Source organism: Hibiscus syriacus, unplaced genomic scaffold, assembly GCF_006381635.1.
Source record: "Hibiscus syriacus cultivar Baekdansim isolate YM2019G1 unplaced genomic scaffold, ASM638163v2 tig00117056_pilon, whole genome shotgun sequence".
Taxonomy (NCBI): domain Eukaryota; kingdom Viridiplantae; phylum Streptophyta; class Magnoliopsida; order Malvales; family Malvaceae; genus Hibiscus; species Hibiscus syriacus.
This window is the reverse complement of record NW_024063539.1, coordinates 5,080,793-5,099,976: the sequence shown is the minus strand read 5'-3', so window position 1 is coordinate 5,099,976 and position 19,184 is coordinate 5,080,793. Positions and strand designations below refer to the sequence as shown.

The window sequence follows — 19,184 nt, the reverse complement described above, 5'->3', positions numbered from 1 at the left end:
AAAATTAGTAGATTAATTAGACAATTAATCGCTATTACAAGATAATATTTATTGACTCAATTGACAAAATAATATTTCATCACCTAATTTATTGACTCAATTGACAATCAATTAATGATGCGCACATACTTTTAAAAATCACATTAATTTTTTTTAAGAAAATTAACATTATTTTTTAAAACTCTGAAACCGTTTAATGGATTAATTTCATCTTCATTGTTTCAAGGCCACATCTGTCGTTGTTTTTATCTTGTACGGTCAAAGTTAATTGCATGATTGGCTGAATTGTGTTGTGAACTTGAAGATAACTGGTGGAATGAGTGATTTCGAGATATCTGCATCCCCCATTGGTTCATACAAGTGAAATTCTCATTTCTCAAGCAATTATGAGTTGTAAGTGTGTCCTCAAGCTCCAGTCTTTTCATGTTGTTGGGTTTGATTCTGTTATCCATTGGACCCCAAGCTCTGAAAATGAGCCTTAATGGGCTGTTGTTCTTACATCAAGTAAATGTATGTTTTTCAAGGCATCCCCTCCGGAAACGTGTCTGGAAAACAATGGCTTTTATAAGTACTTATCCTGAATTTGTCTAAGAAGATCCAACAATTTCGTGAAAAAAAGCTATTTCTTTTCAAGCTTTCTCTCTAATCGACGACAGAGTTAACTCACCGCGTTGCCCATGGAAGCTCTCAGCTTTCAAGCTGCCGCTATCGTCTCAACATCCTCCTCTTCTTTCTCAATCTTCTCTCCTAACCGAAAAGATCCTCCGGCGAGAACCATCCGCTTTCCCGCCCCTTCCAAAAGTATCAATCCATTTTAATTTCAATCTTTTTATATCTTTCGTCTTTTGAAATAATCGTTTTGACACAATTTTTCTGTTTTTTTAATTACCAGAGAAAGGTGATGGTTCCGATATCCAGTCTGATCCTAACAACACAAGCATCGCTCCTCCCTTCGGCAATCAAACTTTTTCCTAGGTAAAAACAGATAAAGCTGTTTTTTTTCCTTCAAAAATTTTTAAGTACAAAATACTGAACCGGGTTTTGATTTCTTGGTATTTTATGTAATTCAATTTAGGATACAGCGATGGGGCTGGTTCTAAGCGCGGCGTCTGTAAAAGGTTGGACCACAGGATCGGGCATGGAGGGTCCATCGGTACCCGCCCGAACTGATGACCGACCTAGTACGGAGCAAGTCTCCACCTTTCCATGATCTCTCTTCACCAAGTCGCCGCGACGGCGGATGCGCGTGGCATTCACCTGCAACGTTTGCGGCCAACGAACCACTCGAGCCATCAATCCCCACGCCTAGACCGATGGCACCGTATTTGTTCAGGTAAGCTGTCTAAACTAAGAGAATTGAATTTCAGTATCAACTTGGAGTTTTTGATTTGATTTTGAAAACACGGTTTTTGTATGGGTCTAAAAAAATTATATTATATTATTATTAATTTTATTATTATTTTTACAAGATTTTTACTTAATTCCTACTATTTTATAAAATATTATTAACTATCCACTCCATTCTATCATGCCAACCACTATTCCCCTAATTGTCAACCCCACCTACCACCTCGCACATCTCTCACATGTTTACTTCTTTTTCTCTAAAAAATGAACGTGAAAATTTTTGTTTAAAGGCAATGCTTTAAGCTCTTGAGAGGGGGCTCATCATAAATACATAGAAATTTTCACATTGAGGGGGGACTGGAAGTTGTTGGCTTGCTATGGACTAAAGGTTTTTGGCTTTTTACTATCACCACTCTTCCGCCATCATGCGGAACCTCTCTCTCTCTCTTTCCATCGACTACTCGAATCTCTGTTTTAAAAATTAGATTGGATCGATCGGTTCAATCAGTTCAATCGGGAACTGTTGCTTAATTCGATTTAATTTAAATCGATTGAACCGCTATTAGTGAATCGATCAGAACCGTTGAACCGTTTGAACCATTTGAACCGGATCGGCTAAAAACCGAGAAAAATCAGAAAAAATCGATATTTTTTTTTTAAATTAAACCAAACAACGTCGTTTGTTAAACGAGTCAAGTCGAACTCGAGTATTACTGAGCTCGACTCGAACTTGAAAACTTTAAAAGTAAGTTCAACTCAACTCAAACTTACAAGCTAAAAATTATTAAGTTCAACTCAAACTCGAAATATAATATTAAAACTTAAACTTAAAAAGGCTTAAACTCAAAAAAAAAAAATTAAAAGTTCGATTGAAACCTAAAATTCGAGCTTGATTGAAGTGAAAGAATAATTATATAATTATAGTTATATAATTTTGTTATGATTTTTTTAACCCCAAATTTATTTTTTAATTATAGTTATATAATTATATTTATTATTTAATATGTTTTACCTTAAATATTATGTTGTAGTCGAACTTGAAAACTTTAAAAGTAAGTTCAACTCAACTCAAATTCACAAGCTAAAAATTATTAAGTTCAACTCAAACTCGAAATATAATATTGAAACTTGAACTCAAAAAGGCTTGAACTCAAAAAAAAATATTAAAAGTTCGATTGAAGCCTAAAATTCGAGCTTGATTGAAGTGAAAGAATAGTTATATAATTATAGTTATATAATTTTGTTATATAATTTTGTTATGATTTTTTTAACCCCAAATTTATTTTTTAATTATAGTTATATAATTATATTTATTATTTAATATGTTTTACCTTAAATATTATGTTGTAGTTAATTTGAATCATTTTGTTTCACTTGATTTTATGGATTTTAACTTATATATGTTATGACTTGCTTTGAATATGACTTGTGATATAAAAAATTATTTTTTATTAAATATTTTTGGTATTTTTATTTAATTTTTTAAATAATTATGACGTCGTCCGGTATCGATTCAACCGGTTGAACCAGTAAACCGGTAACATGACCGGTTCGCTAACCGGTCCGATTTTAAAAACCATGACTCGAATCGAAAATCACAACAGAACTCAAACAGAAGCAGCGATGTTCCCGTGTATATTCATGCGCAAACCCGACAAGGCAACGACCTTTAAACAACCGGTGAAGATGAGGGCAATGATATACGCGTTATCTCCGTTCCAGCAGAAGATAATGAGTGGGCTGTAGAAGGATCTATCGGGCTGGATCTCCCACCTGGTCTTTGAGAATTGGATCAGTGCTACTCTTCTCCTCACCCCTCTCGTTGGAACCTACACGAAATGGGTTTGTTGGAGGTGAAGCATGGTTTGCTTCAGGTTGCAGAAACCTTGGATTTTCTTCATAACAATGCATATGGAGTTTTATTTCGTCACATGGAGCTTGGAAGCTTGGTGGGTTTGGCTTTGCTGTTTCAAAAGATCAGGTCTCGAATGATTTGGCTAATGTGCCAACCTTTCATTTTGCAATTTGATTTGTTTGGTTCGTAAGGCTACTGGACATGAGTGGGATTGTTTGCTTTTAATTTTTGGGCAAATTAGCTTCTTGGTCACTTGACTTTATTATTAATCACATGTTAGCTTTATTTTTCTTTTAAGTTTGGCATTATATTATACATGTGTTTCATTTTAATCATTTAAATGTTTGTTTTTATATTTAAGTGCCTTTCATTTTTATTCCTTTTTTATTTTTTAAATTATTATTATTTCTTTTTATTTCATATTGTTTTTATTTTAGAACTTTTTAAATTTAATATTTTTCTTAACATTTGATTTATTTAACTTTTTTATTATTATTATTATTTTATTTTATTTCATCTCATTTTTTTATTTTTTATCTCATTTTTCCCTTCAATTTATTTTTATTATTTTTTCTTTCTATTTTTATTTTTTATTACTATATTTTTCTTTGATTTATTTAATATTTATTTATTATTTCTTGACTAACATTTTTGACCTTTTTTTTAGAAATTTCAATCAATCAAAGGTAAGTAACTCAAATCAGGTTTTTAAATTTTTAATTTAAATTTCAAATTTTTGCAATTAAAGACAACCGACAAATTAATTGGTACCGAAAGGGCGGTTTAAGGGTGCTAATCATTCCTTGACCGTAATCGACTCTCGAACCTGACACATTTCTGATACAACGCACATCAAGTAAGATGATGTCCGATCATCCTAATTTTTTTTAAAAATGATCGGTGACGACTTTAACCCAATTAATCTGAGTCGAAGCCCAATTCCGGGCCCAACCGAAAGATGGCCCCGACAGCTTGGCGACTCTACTGGGGACAGGTAAGTGAGTCAGGCCGAAATTAATTTCTGATTGTCTTTTTTTCGCGAAAATTAGAAATTTTAATTTATTTATTCGATTCTAGTTATTTATCTTTGATTATTTTTCAAATAAATAGTTGTACTGATTTTTTTTCAATGATTTCAGATTTTCAAAATTTTCATCTCAGGCTCTTTATCCGAGCTCTGAACTCTGTTTTAAGCGGGGGTGAAAGCGACGCCTTCGTGTGAATTTATTCACCGTGCGGGCTTAGCAAGTAGCCTTCGGGATTCATACACCTTATGTCTTCGTGTGAATTTATTCACCATGTGGGCATAAGGGAATGTATCCTCTCGAGTTTAACTTAGTCCACACAAGCATGTGATGGGTTTAGGACTAAGGGTATGGCAAGCCCAAGGGAGCACTAGCAAGGATAACTCGGGTACCTTTTTTAGAACCTAAACTGGGAGACTACAAGAGTTAGAGCCCACCCCAAAACTCCATTTCAAAACCTAAGATGCTTGAATTATTTTATGTTTTATTTCTTGTTCAAAGCATGTGAACTATAAATTTATGCGGTTAGGACTTGTTTGAAATCAACTTACGAGATAGAGATCATGTCCGGGTAGGAATAATAAGCATGTAAGGTAGATATCATGTGGGTATGACTTTTATTTTCATTACTGTTTTGATTATTTTTACCTCGCTAACTCTTTTCATTGTTTTCTCTTTCATTTTATTTTCATCATTTGCATCATTCAAAAGAGGTGTTGATCTACTAAAACGTGTTCGTTAAACCTAAATAATTTGCATTAATAGACAAAGGGGTTGTAATACAAGAGGTGAAAAACTCAGGGGTCCGGCTACGGTCAGAAAAGACTCAGGAAGAAAATGATGACAATCTGCAAGACAACTATGTGTCACATTCGATTAAGAAGACATGGTGCCCACAATCAAATACATCAAAAGTCAACTTTTCAAAAATAGGTTGACAAATGTGGCAGAGGCAAGACGAAAAAAAGGTTACTGACCTCGAGAGTCCCTTCAAATACATCAAGAACAAGATGACAAAACGTTAGTTGAATTGTAAGTCATTGTCGACAAATTCAAGAAACAATCAAATGAACTTCAGATAATCCCTTTGATGAGAATTTCAATGGCATTTCCGTTATAGAACAGGTTCGGCAAAGGATGAAAGCCAAAGATTCAGTCATGCGATACTTCTGGAATAAGTACAAAAAGTAGCTCGTCACTTGCACGATTTAGTCAGAGAAGCCGGAGCGGATCAACAGGGTATTCAACTAGTGACAGACGAAGGCGTAATACTAGTCCACTTGTTTCAGGATCTAAAGGATTTAGTCTGGATGTACCTTTAAATATGTTTATTGTCTTTTAAAAGATAAAACATTTTTGTCCCAATAAAAATTATTTATAATAACAGACATGTTTTCGGATCAATGCCTCGAACATTTCATGTATTTTTACATTTTGCATCTGCATTTCATTTCTAAGTATTTTCATAAATATGAAATTTCTTCATGGAGGATTCGAAGAAGTGGTCTTAACCACATGACACTACAGGGAAGCAAGATTTTAACAATTAAAAGAAAAATTGAGATCAATACAGTGGGAGCCTGGTCAACTGATTATATGACTAAAACTGTCAGGATGATTTGAGAAAATAGTCCTCATATCCTAAGGGCTACGATGTTGAAGCTGTGTGCAGTTACTACATAGGAAGCTCCAGGCATTCCTCTGAGATCTGTAAGGCACTGAAGCGCAAAATCCAAAACCTGATGGATCCAGGTAGGGGTGTGCAAATCCGGGTACCCGATTTCCGGGTACCCGAAACTTCCGGGTCGACGATTTTTCGGCCCGTGTCCCGACCCGGATGTTACGGGTACCCGGTAATCGGGTACCCGGATTTTGCGGGTACCCGATACCCGGTTTTTAATTTTTTATTTTCAAATTATTAATTTAAAAAAATATATACACAAATTTAAATGTTCGAAACTTCGAATTACATACTCTAATATCCGAACATAAAATTTAAAAGTTCGAAATATAAAATATAATAATCCATAATATAAATAATTCATTATATTTTATATAATTATATATAAAAAATAAAAAAAAAATAAAAACTAACCGGGTACTCGGGTAACCGGGTACCCGGAAAAACTATATTTTGTGACCCGGGCTCGACCCGGGAAATGTCGGGCCGGGTATCCGACCCGGCCGGGTAATTTTTTTTTAGAGAATTACCCGATTTTTTTATATCCGGGTCGGCGGGTCGGCGGGTCGGGTCAACCGGGTCGGGTGATTTTGCACACCCCTAGATCCAAGGGCATGCATAATCGAAGAAGGGGGCATTGCATCTACCATTTGCACTGAGAGCATTGTTATGTTTGAACACATTTTTTATCTTTCATGTTTGCTTAATCTTTTAAACGACTGAATTTATGCTACCTTCTAAGGTGGAATAATCGAACGAGTTTTAATCTTTAGTTCTTCGAATATTAAACGAATTAAAGATTATTTTAATTCTTAAAGAATTATAGATTTTTGACATATGTCAAGATTAGATATTTCTTATCCTGTCTCAAACCCCAAATTAAAATACCTTGATTCTTTACCCAAAATAATTTATGGTCATTACCAAAAGACCAGATTTTGACATTACCACCCTTTGAAACTTTTGAATTTTCTTTGAGTCAATAAAGTCACTCCACTATCTTTTTAGACTCAAAATTGACTTTTTTATACCACTAAGACCTAAGGCATTGAGTTGTTCATTTGAGCATGAGCATTCTCTAAGACACAACTTAGGACATTTCGTAGGAGCCTACACATTGAGACATGTTAGGAGCAAGAAACAGAAAGAATAATTCATTCGAAATAATTCTATCATGCATTAATTACATTGTTTTCATGTGAATAAAATTAATCCTGAAAATATATCCCCCTGGGGATACCTCTTCTGTGAAGACTTCCATGCATTAAATGATGAACGACTTTAAACAAACTCGATTCAAAAGCACATACAGAAATTGATTATGGTTGCTTAACTCAGCAACGAGGAGCTATACCTCAACCAATCTGACCCATTGAAGGGTCGACAGATCTTAAAATCAAATTCAGACGGGTTCGAGAACCAATTCGGAACGGATCCGACTCGATTTCACAATAAACATTCCATCCACAAATTTGACTTCCTTAAGTCAACAATTAAAGCTTCTAAAAGGATTTCCTTAGCATGCATGAACAAGCAGATTATCGATCGCCTTTGAGTTTGTTTCTCTCGAAACAAGGGGTCGTCTCTCTCAAGACTAATTTACTCAAAACAAAGTTTTGTCTCTCTTGAGACAGTTTCTCTTAAAACAAATTGTCTCTCTTGAGACAGTTTCCCTTGAAACAAAATCTTTGAATTTGTTTTCCTTGAAACAAATTTTTTCTCCCTTGAGACAGTTTCTTTTGGAACTAAGTTTTATCTCTTTTTAGACAGTTTCTCTTGAAACAAATTTTGTCTCTCTTGAGACAGTTTCCCTTGAATCAAATTTTGTCTCTCTTCAGACAGTTTCCCTTGAAACAAAATCTTTGAATATGTTTTCCTTTAAACAAATTCCGTCTCTCTCGAGACAGTTTCTTTTGGAACAAAGTTTTGTCTCTCTTGAGACAGTTTCTCTTGAAACAAATTTTGTCTCTTGTGACAGTTTCCCTTGAAACAAAGTTGTCTCTCTTGGGACAGTTTCTCTTGAAACACAAAAAACATTTGAAATTGAAACAAAAAAAAAACCTTTGAAAATGTTTCTCTTGAAACACCAAACCTTCGAGTTCAGTTTCGCTCAGCTCAAAGGCACATCATTTGCAGCATAGCTTAAGTCGAGAAAAGCTATCTGTCAACGAAGACCTTTCGAGTTCGATCTCATTCAGCTTGAGTACCTATCAACCACTTGGTGAAGTCAAAGAATTATTTTCTAGTCGAATTTTCAAACCAATGTCTTTAAATTGAGAAGAAGACCAAGATCGACCAAGATTGGTAACAAAGAGACACTTTTCGATTCACCCACGATTTCAACTTCACGAAAAATGATATCATGCTCAATGGATTGACTTAGTGTCACAACAAACATTATCAAGTCTCAAATCAAAGAGAACCGGACAAAAATTTGTTGTCTTTTTCATATTTGCATATTCTTATTAACACAAAAATGTGCAAAGAGGGGCAGTTGTAGACACCCGTTTTTGTCCGAGTCTAAAAAAATTATATTATATTATTATTAATTTTTTTATTATTTTTGCAAGATTTTTGCTTAACCCTCACCATTCCACAAAATATTATTAACTACCTACTCCATTCGATCATGCCAACCACTACTCCCCTAATTGCCGACCCCACCCACCACCTCACACATCTGTCACATGTTTGCTTCTTTTTCTCTAAAAAATGAACGTGGGAATTTTGGTTTAAAGGGCAATGCTTTAAGCTCATGAGAGGGGGCTCATCATAAATACATAAGACTTTTCCATATTGAGGGGGGCGACTGGAAGCTGTTGGCTTGCAATGGACCAAAGGTTTTTGGCTTTTTACTACCACCACTCTTCCGCCTTCATGCGTAACCTCTCTCTCTCTTTCCATCGACCACTCAAATCAAAGATCACAACAGAACTCAAACAGAAGCAGCAATGTTCCCAGGTATATTCATGCGTAAACCCGACAAGGCAACGACCTTGAAAGAGCAGGTGAAGATGAGGGCGGTGATATACGCGTTGTCTCCGTTCCAGCAGAAGATAATGAGTGGGCTGTGGAAGGATCTACCGGGCTGGATCTCCCACAAGGTCTTTGAGAATTGGATCAGTGCTATTCTTCTCCTCACCCCTCTCGTTGGAACCTACACGAAATGGGTTTGTTGGAGGTGAAGCATGGTTTGCTTCAGGTTGCAGAAACCTTGGATTTTCTTCATAACAATGCACATGGAGTTTCATTTCGTCACATGGAGCTTGGAAGCTTGGTGGGTTTGGCTTTACTGTTTCAAAAGATCAGGTCTTGAATGATTTGGCTAATGTGCCAACCTTTCATTTTGCAATTTGATTTGTTTGGTTCGTAAGGCTACTGGACATGAGTGGAATTGTTTGCTTTTAATTTTTGGGCAAATTATCTTTTGGTCACTTGACTTTATTATTAATCACATGTTAGCTTCATTTGTCTTTTAAGTTTGGCATTATATTATACATGGGTTCCATTTTAGTCATTTAAATATTTGTTTTTATATTTCAGTGCCTTACATTTTTATTCCTTTTTTATTCCTTTTTTTATTTTTTAAATTATTATTATTTCTTTTTATTTCATATTATTTTTATTTTAGAACTTTTTAAATAATTTTTTTCTTAACCTTTGATTTATTTTTTTTTCATTTTCTTTATTTTTTTTATTTTTTATCTCATTTTTTCCCTTCGATTTATTTATTTTCTTTCTATTTTTCTTTTATTTTTATTTTTATTTTATTTCTATATTTTTCTTTGATTTATTTAATATTTATTTATTATTTCTTGACTAACATTTTCGACTCTCTTTTTTAGAAATTCCAACCAATCAGAAGTAAATAATTCGAATCGGGTTTTTAAATTTTTAATTTAAATTTCAAATTTTCGTAATTAAAGACAACCGACAAATTAATTGGTACCGAAAGGGTGATTCAAGGGTGTTAATCATTCCTTGACCGTAACCGACTCCCGAACCCGACACATTTCTGGTACAACACAGATCAAGTAAGATGGTATCCGGTCATCATAAATATTTTTTTAAAATAATCGGTGGCGACTCTAACCCAATTAATTCGAGTCGAAGCTCAATTCCGGGTCCAACCGAAAGACGGCCCCGATAGATTTTTTTTTAAATTCGTGTTGAATGCAGTGTTGTGGATGCAATGTTTTTCACAAGCTGGTGGATAACCTGAATCTGTTTCATGGTATGAAATGCTATGTCAACCCCAGTTTTGATTATAAAAGGGCTCGCGGAGGGAACGTCGGATTCAAGTTGTTCGACGAGGAAGACGATGGAGATGCCGATGTGTTTTGATGACTTCTGGGAAACTGATGTCTTTCTTGTTTGTGCTGCCCTTTGCGTGTCTTGGTGTGGTTAAATAAGTCAGCTAAACACACTATTATACCATTATAACAATAGTGTTTGATGTTCAGCTAAATGTTATCTAATTATGATCCTTTTCTCTAATGAAAATTCCAAGCATATGTGCTTAGATATAATTTATTAGAAAGAATTGTAAAATAAATAAATCAATTTGTCTAAATTTGGTGATTGCCATGCCTAGTGTTCTTCACATTAAATAGACCAGGGGTATGAAATTCAACCCACCCTGTGTTAACACAGGGATGCCCTGTAATGTACAGTCTATATAGGATGAACCAGACTTGCTCCCACCATGTTCCCTTGTCTTCGGGTTTTGTATTGAACCTATACCTGCCCCGACTTCGATTCCCATCTTTCCCGTCTTTCGGTATTGAACTTAACCCACACAATGATACGAACATTATTAAATAGCGAAACTTAGGTAGTAAGAGCACAAGGAAGCGTTGTTCGAGTTCCCAATATCTTCCCACCAAGACCGGGAAGGTCTCTTGTCCAGGCAAGTGGCTTACTTTTCCGTTATCTACCGCAATGGGGTATTTGAGTAGGTGTCCCTGTAATGGCTTAAAAGCGTCACTTGTGTACCTTAACCAGTTCTCTGCGATTTTGTTAACAGTCTTCACGCAGATAAAATTTTGGAGTTCATTAAAGCAGTCATCAATCTTTTACATGTGTTCGGCCCATAGTGACATTCTATATCCGTAAACCTGCAGGGTCATTCGTTAACCTAATCAACATCATTTCTCCAATAGATACACATATCATTGCATCTAAACATCAACACTCACGCAACCAAAGTTCTTACCAAAAGTTTAAGAACTTACCGTATGAATATGAAACAGAGATGGCAAGGACGAAAGTACGAACCTGACTGTGCGGATGTCTGTTCTTCTCACCCCATGTGTAATAAGGGCAAAACTCACATTGCTATCTCTGTGTCCCTTGATCCTGCCAAAGATCGTTGATTAATATTGGCAGATCCCATTATCGCATACTCTCATCTACTATCATTCCCTTAGAATGTATAAAAATCATAAACCGTTTGAACTTTTGTGAAGTCGAAACCTGAAAATAATGATTTTTCTTTACATTCTTAGTTCCGTACAGATCCTCGATTCAAATCAAGTTCTAAAAGTCAATTTAACCAATCCCGTAAAGCTGAAAACAAAGGTGAACTTGTTTTCGTTCTAGCTTGAACCAAGCGAGCCAACACAATCAAGTTCTAAAAGTCAATCAACTAATGATATAAACAAATAACATGGTAGAGCTGCTGTTCGATTACCGTTTCACCATGGTTATAGACTGGAGTGAACTCGGCTTAGAATCTCCGAAAATATCTTCCCTACTACCAAGGCAGTAGAAATTTAGGTAATCTTGTGCATGAGAATTCTCAATACCCATTGTTTCAACTCTTGTGCTACGATTCTGTACATCATTTGAATCGCCTGTCCCTGAAAATAAGAAAAAAAGAAACTATGATACTTGGTAAAACAATGAAACAGTTAGCAAGGACTAGAAATAATGATGAATCGTCGATAAGTGCCAATGAGTTCGATTTTACACTCTTCCTCTCTGATTCTAGGCTACGTTACAACTAGTGTAAGGCACAATCACTATTTCATTCTAGTTATAAACGATCAAGAAAGGAAAGAGGGAACAATCATAGTCAGATTACCTGGCAAAAGAGAATCTCTTGCACGGAGGCTGAAGTAGGGGCGCCCTAGGGCCACATTGTTATAACAACATATACTGCAAATCTCTCCTTTGCTCTTATCTTACTAGCAATCTTCAACGCCAACTCCATAGGAATTAAATTGTCAGCACCTAAAAATACCCCACCAAAAGAAAACAAAGTCGCGCCTCTCAGAAACAGAAAGCAAAACAGTAGCGGTAGTAAACTAGACATCCTATCACATACGATTATATGTCACCAAAAATAACACCTTTTCATAATAACAACACGATTTTTACGATTATATGTTTCTTAAACTTGCTTCTTTGAATTTAACCTGGATGCTTGCGAGTCCACAATTACACATTTCTGCTGCCATAATGGGGCGACAGCATGAAACCGACGAGTGCTTGAAAAACTTTAAAATTTTTGCTAAATCTAAAATATTATATTTTCTACTAATTAAATGATTTTAATAATTAAAAGAATAATCTATGTTCTTGTAAATTTTGAATTCAAAACATAATATTTAAAAAAAATTCAAATTAAATATTTTCCTTAGACTGGATTTCTGTATTATATATTTGCTAAAGAGTACATATATATATATTAACAAAATAAAATTTTTGTATACCGGTGAACACAATTAATAAAACGAATAATTAATTTTCCAAATTTCGTGCACTTCTCCTGCAGCAAAGCTTCGTGCTAACCAAACATCTTGTTCCTCTCTAGCTAATAACTAAAAACTGACTGATATTGCAAAGTTCAAGGGATCATAATTCCCAGATTCTAAAACCATATAAACACATTCATGCTACATAATGAATCATTCATTTGCTTTTCGGACCACGAAGCAACTGAAACGAGGCTCCTTTCCGCTGCACCGATCGACACCATTTCAACTCGAGAAGTCGTACTTCAACATTTAGTGACAGTCGCCTACTCTTTGGTTTGAAATTGGGGGAACGGCCCTTATCATTAGACTCTGGACAAAGGCTATCATCTGCATCAAAAGAGTTTCGAATTAATAACTAAATCTGCATGCTCAATCGACGGTTCAATGCTCTAATGCTTTCATCTTAGAACATAATACTGATTACGATCAAACAGTGTTCTTACCGAGGCAAACCCGACACACATGATACTGAAACCGGGGAAATAAAACGGGGCTGTATCCGACAGGAACAAAGCTGGAAGATTAATGAGTAAACTATGTGAGTCCAAAGTTAGAATGAGACTGCAGAAGAAGTTTAGTCGAGTTTTAGTTAACCTGTTAGAGGGGAAAAAACCAAGGGAGAAGCAACATTGGCAAAGGAACCTATGCCTGATATAAACCCTTGAGCCTTCCCCTGAGAAAATGGTCAGGTATTAGTCTGTTTTAAACAAACAAGTAAACAAAACCGAAGGAACTAATCAAAATAAAATATTTGTGTCCGACACATTTAGACATGATGCTCCTTATCTGCAAATACCTGCTCACAGGGTCCGACTTGTTTCGACACGATGCTCCTTATCTGCAAATCTCAAAGAAAAAAAGTACGTTAAAAATATGGTAGAAGACAGATTTTTTTTGAAGATCGTAGCATTAAATGAAGTAAAAAACTTACACATGGCTGTGAAAAAACATATGCCAAGGAGAACATAGCTGCTGCATAAGGAACCTATCATTTTACAAAAGAAGAATGTATTAGGCCATCAGCCGTATTAAGATATCTAACTTAAGCAAGCTGAAGCAAAGGGAAAACAGAGAGTTAATCATATTAAAACTGAAGGAAAATAAAGCTTAGATTATTAGTTCTAGGGTTCGAGAATTACCCAAAAAGACCATGCGATGCTGTAAACGATCATCTGCATTCGACCCCAGAAATTATATGGAACATAAGATCAATGGAACGTTTGATCATGTCACAAGAATCATATGATCAGACAATAAATGTATCAGATATCAATGGAAGGTGTTAGCTTACATGTGCACAGTTAAAGAGAAGCCCTATGGCCAGCAATTTCTCTTCACCAAGAATAGGAACTAGTATGGGCATGAGAAGGAGCTGAAATGATTGCTTTGAGTTTCAGATCAACAGAAAAGAAAAAATTGCAAATAAAAATGAATCAAATGGCTAAAATCACATGCCTGGGAAATGGTCCCTGCAACTCCAGTAATGACCATTAAATCAGCAAACTGGTTTTTGTTGAAGTGAAACCTGGCCTTTAAATAGTACTGCAAAGAAAAGTTCAACTTTTTCATCTTCTGAATTGTTGTGAAAAAATGCTTATTAATATAGTATTGGAAATGTACCAGCAATGAAGCATGGAGGCCGACATCGGCAAGATTGCTGAAAAATGAAACTGCTGCTGCTTGTGAAAATGTTAAGCTTGTCTTCAACAAGGCATGCATATCCTCTATTGAAGGCATGGTTTTAAACATCTGCACTGTCTTGTCAGACTCCTCATCCTGATTAACAATGCCTTTGAGTTTTCCATCCGACATAATTGGAGTAGAAAGATTGTCGTTTACAATGGAATCAGGGAGAAAAATCCTCATGTAAACCGCTGCCAGCATCGCCATTACTGTCGCAACCTGGTGAAACGGAGACAATCAAATGAGGTTCATGTGAAAGGCATTCACATTAGAGATTAAAGGAGGGGAGAAACTAGAAACCTGGAAAGTGGAAGCAGTAGAGAGAAAACGAGTAGACAGAGTTCCGCAGACAAAGGCACAAGAGCCGATGCCTGAAAGAACCCCGAAAGCCGATGCTCGTCTACCTTCCGGAACATTGTCTGCCTGTAATAAACAACTCAAATCTCAGACACTGAAAAGCATTAGACTCAGCCTAGAAAAACAGAGAAAAAGAGGTTTACCACATAAGCAAGGGAGAGACAATGGACGCTTCCTTCACAAAACATGGCAGTGAGAATCTTGAGGATATAGTAGGCATAAAAGAAGTTCCTGCTTCTGCTGTAGGCTAATATGGCTGCCAACAAAACAATAAGCATCCCATTCAATTTCTATCTTCATCAATTATGCATCATTGTACAATTAAGGGATTTAAAGAGCGGTCATTGTATAACAGTTTCGGATGACTCTAAAACTATTGCATGACCGCATACCGTAATAACACTTGTTATATCCGCAATCACAATAAACACTACACAATTTAAATCCGTGTCGTACATCAATCCTTTATGTTACCTAATGGGATTATGGCGAGAGTGACGGGGACTGTCAGCAAAGCCTTCCTTCCATACTTATCAGAGAGATTACCGATGAGAGGCATCATCACTAGGGACCCAAGCCCGATTATCTGCATAAAATTGTACGTTCATTTGTTTTATACGATGAGATTAGAATACGGACACTACCTACTGACATTACCTATGCTGATATTAGAATGCGGACCCTACCCATGCTGGCATTAGAATGCGAAGAAGGGAAGGAAGAAAAAAAGCGGTGTATCTGACATTACAAGGTTGAAAAAAATGTGTGACCTCACACAGACAAAACTGAATGACCCCAAAAAGAAATGTTCTTCACTCGAACCAAGGGGAAGTTTCCTTTGATTGCTCTCAAACAAACTTGTCCCTATGCTAAAAGACTCACGTCCTAGGAACCTGTAACATTAACCTCGAAAAATGTAGTCAAACGTAAAATACATATTCGGTTGCAAGGGCTGAGGGGCTCCGTCGATGGCAAGCAGCGACCGCCTAGCCTTGGCCCCTCCCCTAAAATCTAACGTAGAATTGTGTTTTGAAATGTCTTACCAACTGATAAATGGTATAAAACTGGCGTCGATAATTACCATGAATGCATGCAATGAGTTTCGAGAAAAAAAAAAGGAAGAGAACTGAGTTGTGACCGAGTACCGCTTGTTGAATCCCGGTGAGGAAAATCGCTAGTGAGCATTCGGATTCTCCGGGACAAAGAGCAAACATGGTGATATCGACGATGACGGGAGCCGCCATGAAAGTCGCAAAGATATGAAGAAAGAATGTTATACAAAGATGGGTGAAAGCCGGTAACCTTACCATTTTTTACTGTCGTTTTTGTCTAGCAGCTCGGAAAAATCAGAGGAAAAAGGTTGAAGAAGAGAGTGTTGGAAGTGGGATGAAAATATTTGGCTCCTCACTTGTTAAAACACTTTTCCGAAGTTAACAACGTAAGAAGGAAGCACCCATTGGTACATATCAAATTTTCACTGTTGTAATAATTCTAGACTGACACCACACACAAAGCAATTCGATGTTCAAGCGGCGTTGAAACATGGGATAAACCGACTCGACCAAAAATTTGGCTGACATTTTTATGTTTCAATGCACGTTTTGTAAGGGTGTGAAAAGTTGGATTAATTCTGAATTAATCCACCAAATCAAAAAAATTGATTAATAATTAAAATTGGTTTAACTAAAGATCTATTAAAAGATTTTTAAAATTTTAATTATGGATTAATTTAATAAAAAATTGAACTCAACTTGTATAAAATATATTAATGTATTTGAAGATGGAAACAAAATTAAGCATCGAGAAATCAAATACTTAAAATTTGTTTGGATAGACTAATTATTTTTTTCAAATATTTTAATTTGATTAACAGCTTATATTTCAAAATTTTAATTAGTTGGGTTACTGTTAATTGAGTTAGATTTAACACCCATCATGCTACTGTTTCAACATTTCCACCAATTTCGATGTTTACAATTGCTTGAATTAACATAGTGGCAAACACTTTAAAGGTATTAAACGATAGTGACACATTTATTCATTATTGCTGGTGACTTGTGTGTCACTCCACTACGCATTTCCCCTTTGGGATGGGTACTAAATCTAATAGTTTCGATTGACCTAGTTTTGTAAGATCCTTTTTTTCTAAAAATAATTAAAATTAAATAGTAAAAATATCTGACCCACTTTGAGATAATAATAATTTTTTTTTTATTTTTATAAATAAATAATATTTGTATCTTTTATATATTTAGAGATAATTATAATAATATTATATATATATATATATATATATATATATATATATATTCTTAGATTAGGTTCTGTTGATAGAATAAATTTGATTTGCTAGTCATTGACGGTTCACCATTTATGAATTGAATGGAGAATCGTGATTCGATGAGGAAACGACTATTGATCGATGTTTTTATATTGTAGAGGGATGATTATGATGAGGATGAAAAAGGAGGAAGAAGGAGGAGGAAGGTGATTGGTAAAAATGGCATCTCCATTTTTAGCTATCTAGAGGAATATTTCTAATGATCTTTAGAGCATGTGTTAATCGTAGGTTAATAGACTATCAATAGGTAAACGGACTAGGAAAATTTGTAGGTCAAACCTTGGATTCTGCTTTAACAGATCACGTGGACCTATCAGGAATTTATTTGTCAAATGTATTATCTATGCATTGTAATATACCAAAAGTATAGTTTTTAGGGATGTAGGTAAATAAGAGACTTAGAGATTTCTGGATGTCGTCATTTAAAGGTCGAACGAGTTCATATTTTATTGAAAAAATTGAGCCTTATATATGTGTGTGTCGAATCGGGCGTAGATTTCTGCCTTAAAATTAAGTCAGATTTTGGGTAAAATGAAACCTCCTAAGATTTAAAATGAATCAATTAATGACAAGAAAAAAATGATATTCATATAAAATTTAAACAGATCAAAAACTCAACTTAATCTTATCTATTTTTCATCATTAATACTATCATTTTCAGAGACCATGAATTACAGAAAGAAACTTATTTCAAGCCTAGAGGCAAAAGAAAACTATGCACCTAACATTTATTAAGACAAAAAAAAAAAGTTTACTTAATTCTTAAACAAAATTTATGTAGATGTTTATAATTTATATGATTGATCAATTATGGTACATGAAAGTTGGACGGAAGATTTGTCGTTGGTCCACATCTTCTATGGGGTTGGCGCATAAAGGGCTCGAAAGTAAAAAGCAACTTCTTGAAAACTGAAACTTAAGGGGAAATTTCGGGTAATGAGTGAGACAAATGAAGTTTTTAACTTTTTGCCATTTGAATGTATCCTTGCTGCTTCCTAATGCTGTGAAGTATTTACTTTACAAGCTACATCTTACTCTCCGATTAACATTAATTGCCCATGTACTTTAATTAAATGTAATTAAGGGCATCTTGAACTTTAAGATACTCAACTTGTATATGGCAATGACCAAGTAGCTTTACGCATTGAGCTATATCTCAAAGGACGTAGTCAAAGATGTAGTTATGATTTGGAATAAAATATAATTTTTTAAGAGGAAGATAAATTATATAATTTTAAATTATTATATAAACTAAAAGAAAAATTTGGAGATAGATGGGAGACGGAGGAGTCTCTTCCACTTATAAAAAAATATCGTCAGAGTATATAATTAGGAATTGGTTCTATAGTATATATTCAATTCGTATTACTTTTTAAATATTTTTAATGTTTTTATAATGTTGTAGTTTATATATTCATAATAAAAGAAATCTAAAGCAAAACTAAGTTTGAAACAACATATATATAAACCAATGCAAGAAAGAAAATAAAACTTAAAGAAGACATTATGGTTACCGCATGTTGTAACCCGGAGGTGTAAATGGCGATAGAGCATTCATCTTGTCCGGGACAAAGCGCTGCCATTGTAACATCCGTGATGGCGGGAATCACCATGAACGTGGCGAAGTTATGGAGGAATATGGTCATGAAGAGGTGGCTCAGCCCCGACATTTTCTCCATTGCTCTCTACCCCCCGTCTCTCTCGTTTCTCTCAACTTGTCTCTGAAGCAAAAGCTATAAATAAGGAGAGAAGCACCGAAAGGGACAAAAGAAAGGGGGGGGGGACTAAAGCAAGGTCCCTCAAGCTACAAGCAAACACTTCCAAAGCAAGAAAGTGGTCGAGGACAACGTTGGTTTAAAGACAAAGTGAAGTAGTGTATAAACTTTGCCGTTTTATTCATCAATGTTCCTTACAAGTCCGTCGTTTTTCGTAGAACGGATTGTTGTGTCGATTTCGAGGAAATGATCCACAAATCAGTACAAAAAAAGGGGGGCTTAAAATTTCAGGGGAAACAGGAATGGAAGAAAATTGAAAAGAATTTTAACTGTTAAAAAATTAATAATGTCATTAAACTTTTAAAAAAATATTATTTAGTCTCATCATGTACAAAGTATGTATGCGGAAGGTATAAACG

General features: G+C 35.1%; 1 protein-coding gene and 1 pseudogene across 2 annotated transcripts; one reads left to right on the top strand and one right to left on the bottom strand.

Annotated features, from left to right (window-relative positions):
• The first annotated feature begins 482 nt into the window (after positions 1-482).
• On the top strand, positions 483-10,252 carry LOC120197895 (annotated as a pseudogene).
• A 2,384-nt stretch (positions 10,253-12,636) lies between these two features.
• On the bottom strand, positions 12,637-18,815 carry LOC120198013 (hippocampus abundant transcript-like protein 1). Of its 2 annotated transcripts, none has more exons than XM_039199410.1 (13): positions 18,565-18,815; positions 15,184-15,295; positions 14,853-14,965; positions 14,653-14,775; positions 14,290-14,571; positions 14,125-14,211; positions 13,961-14,041; positions 13,809-13,841; positions 13,601-13,654; positions 13,466-13,507; positions 13,264-13,342; positions 13,113-13,183; positions 12,637-12,996 (listed from the first exon to the last, which is right to left on the bottom strand). In XM_039199410.1, the coding sequence occupies exons 1-13, from the start codon at positions 18,727-18,729 to the stop codon at positions 12,919-12,921; spliced, it is 1,320 nt and encodes a 439-aa protein (XP_039055341.1). In that variant the 5' UTR covers positions 18,730-18,815; the 3' UTR covers positions 12,637-12,918. The 2 variants fall into 2 exon arrangements, with proteins under 2 accessions (XP_039055341.1, XP_039055342.1); XM_039199411.1 differs by lacking the exon at positions 18,565-18,815 and adding an exon at positions 15,855-16,048.
• Between the last annotated feature and the right edge of the window lie 369 nt (positions 18,816-19,184).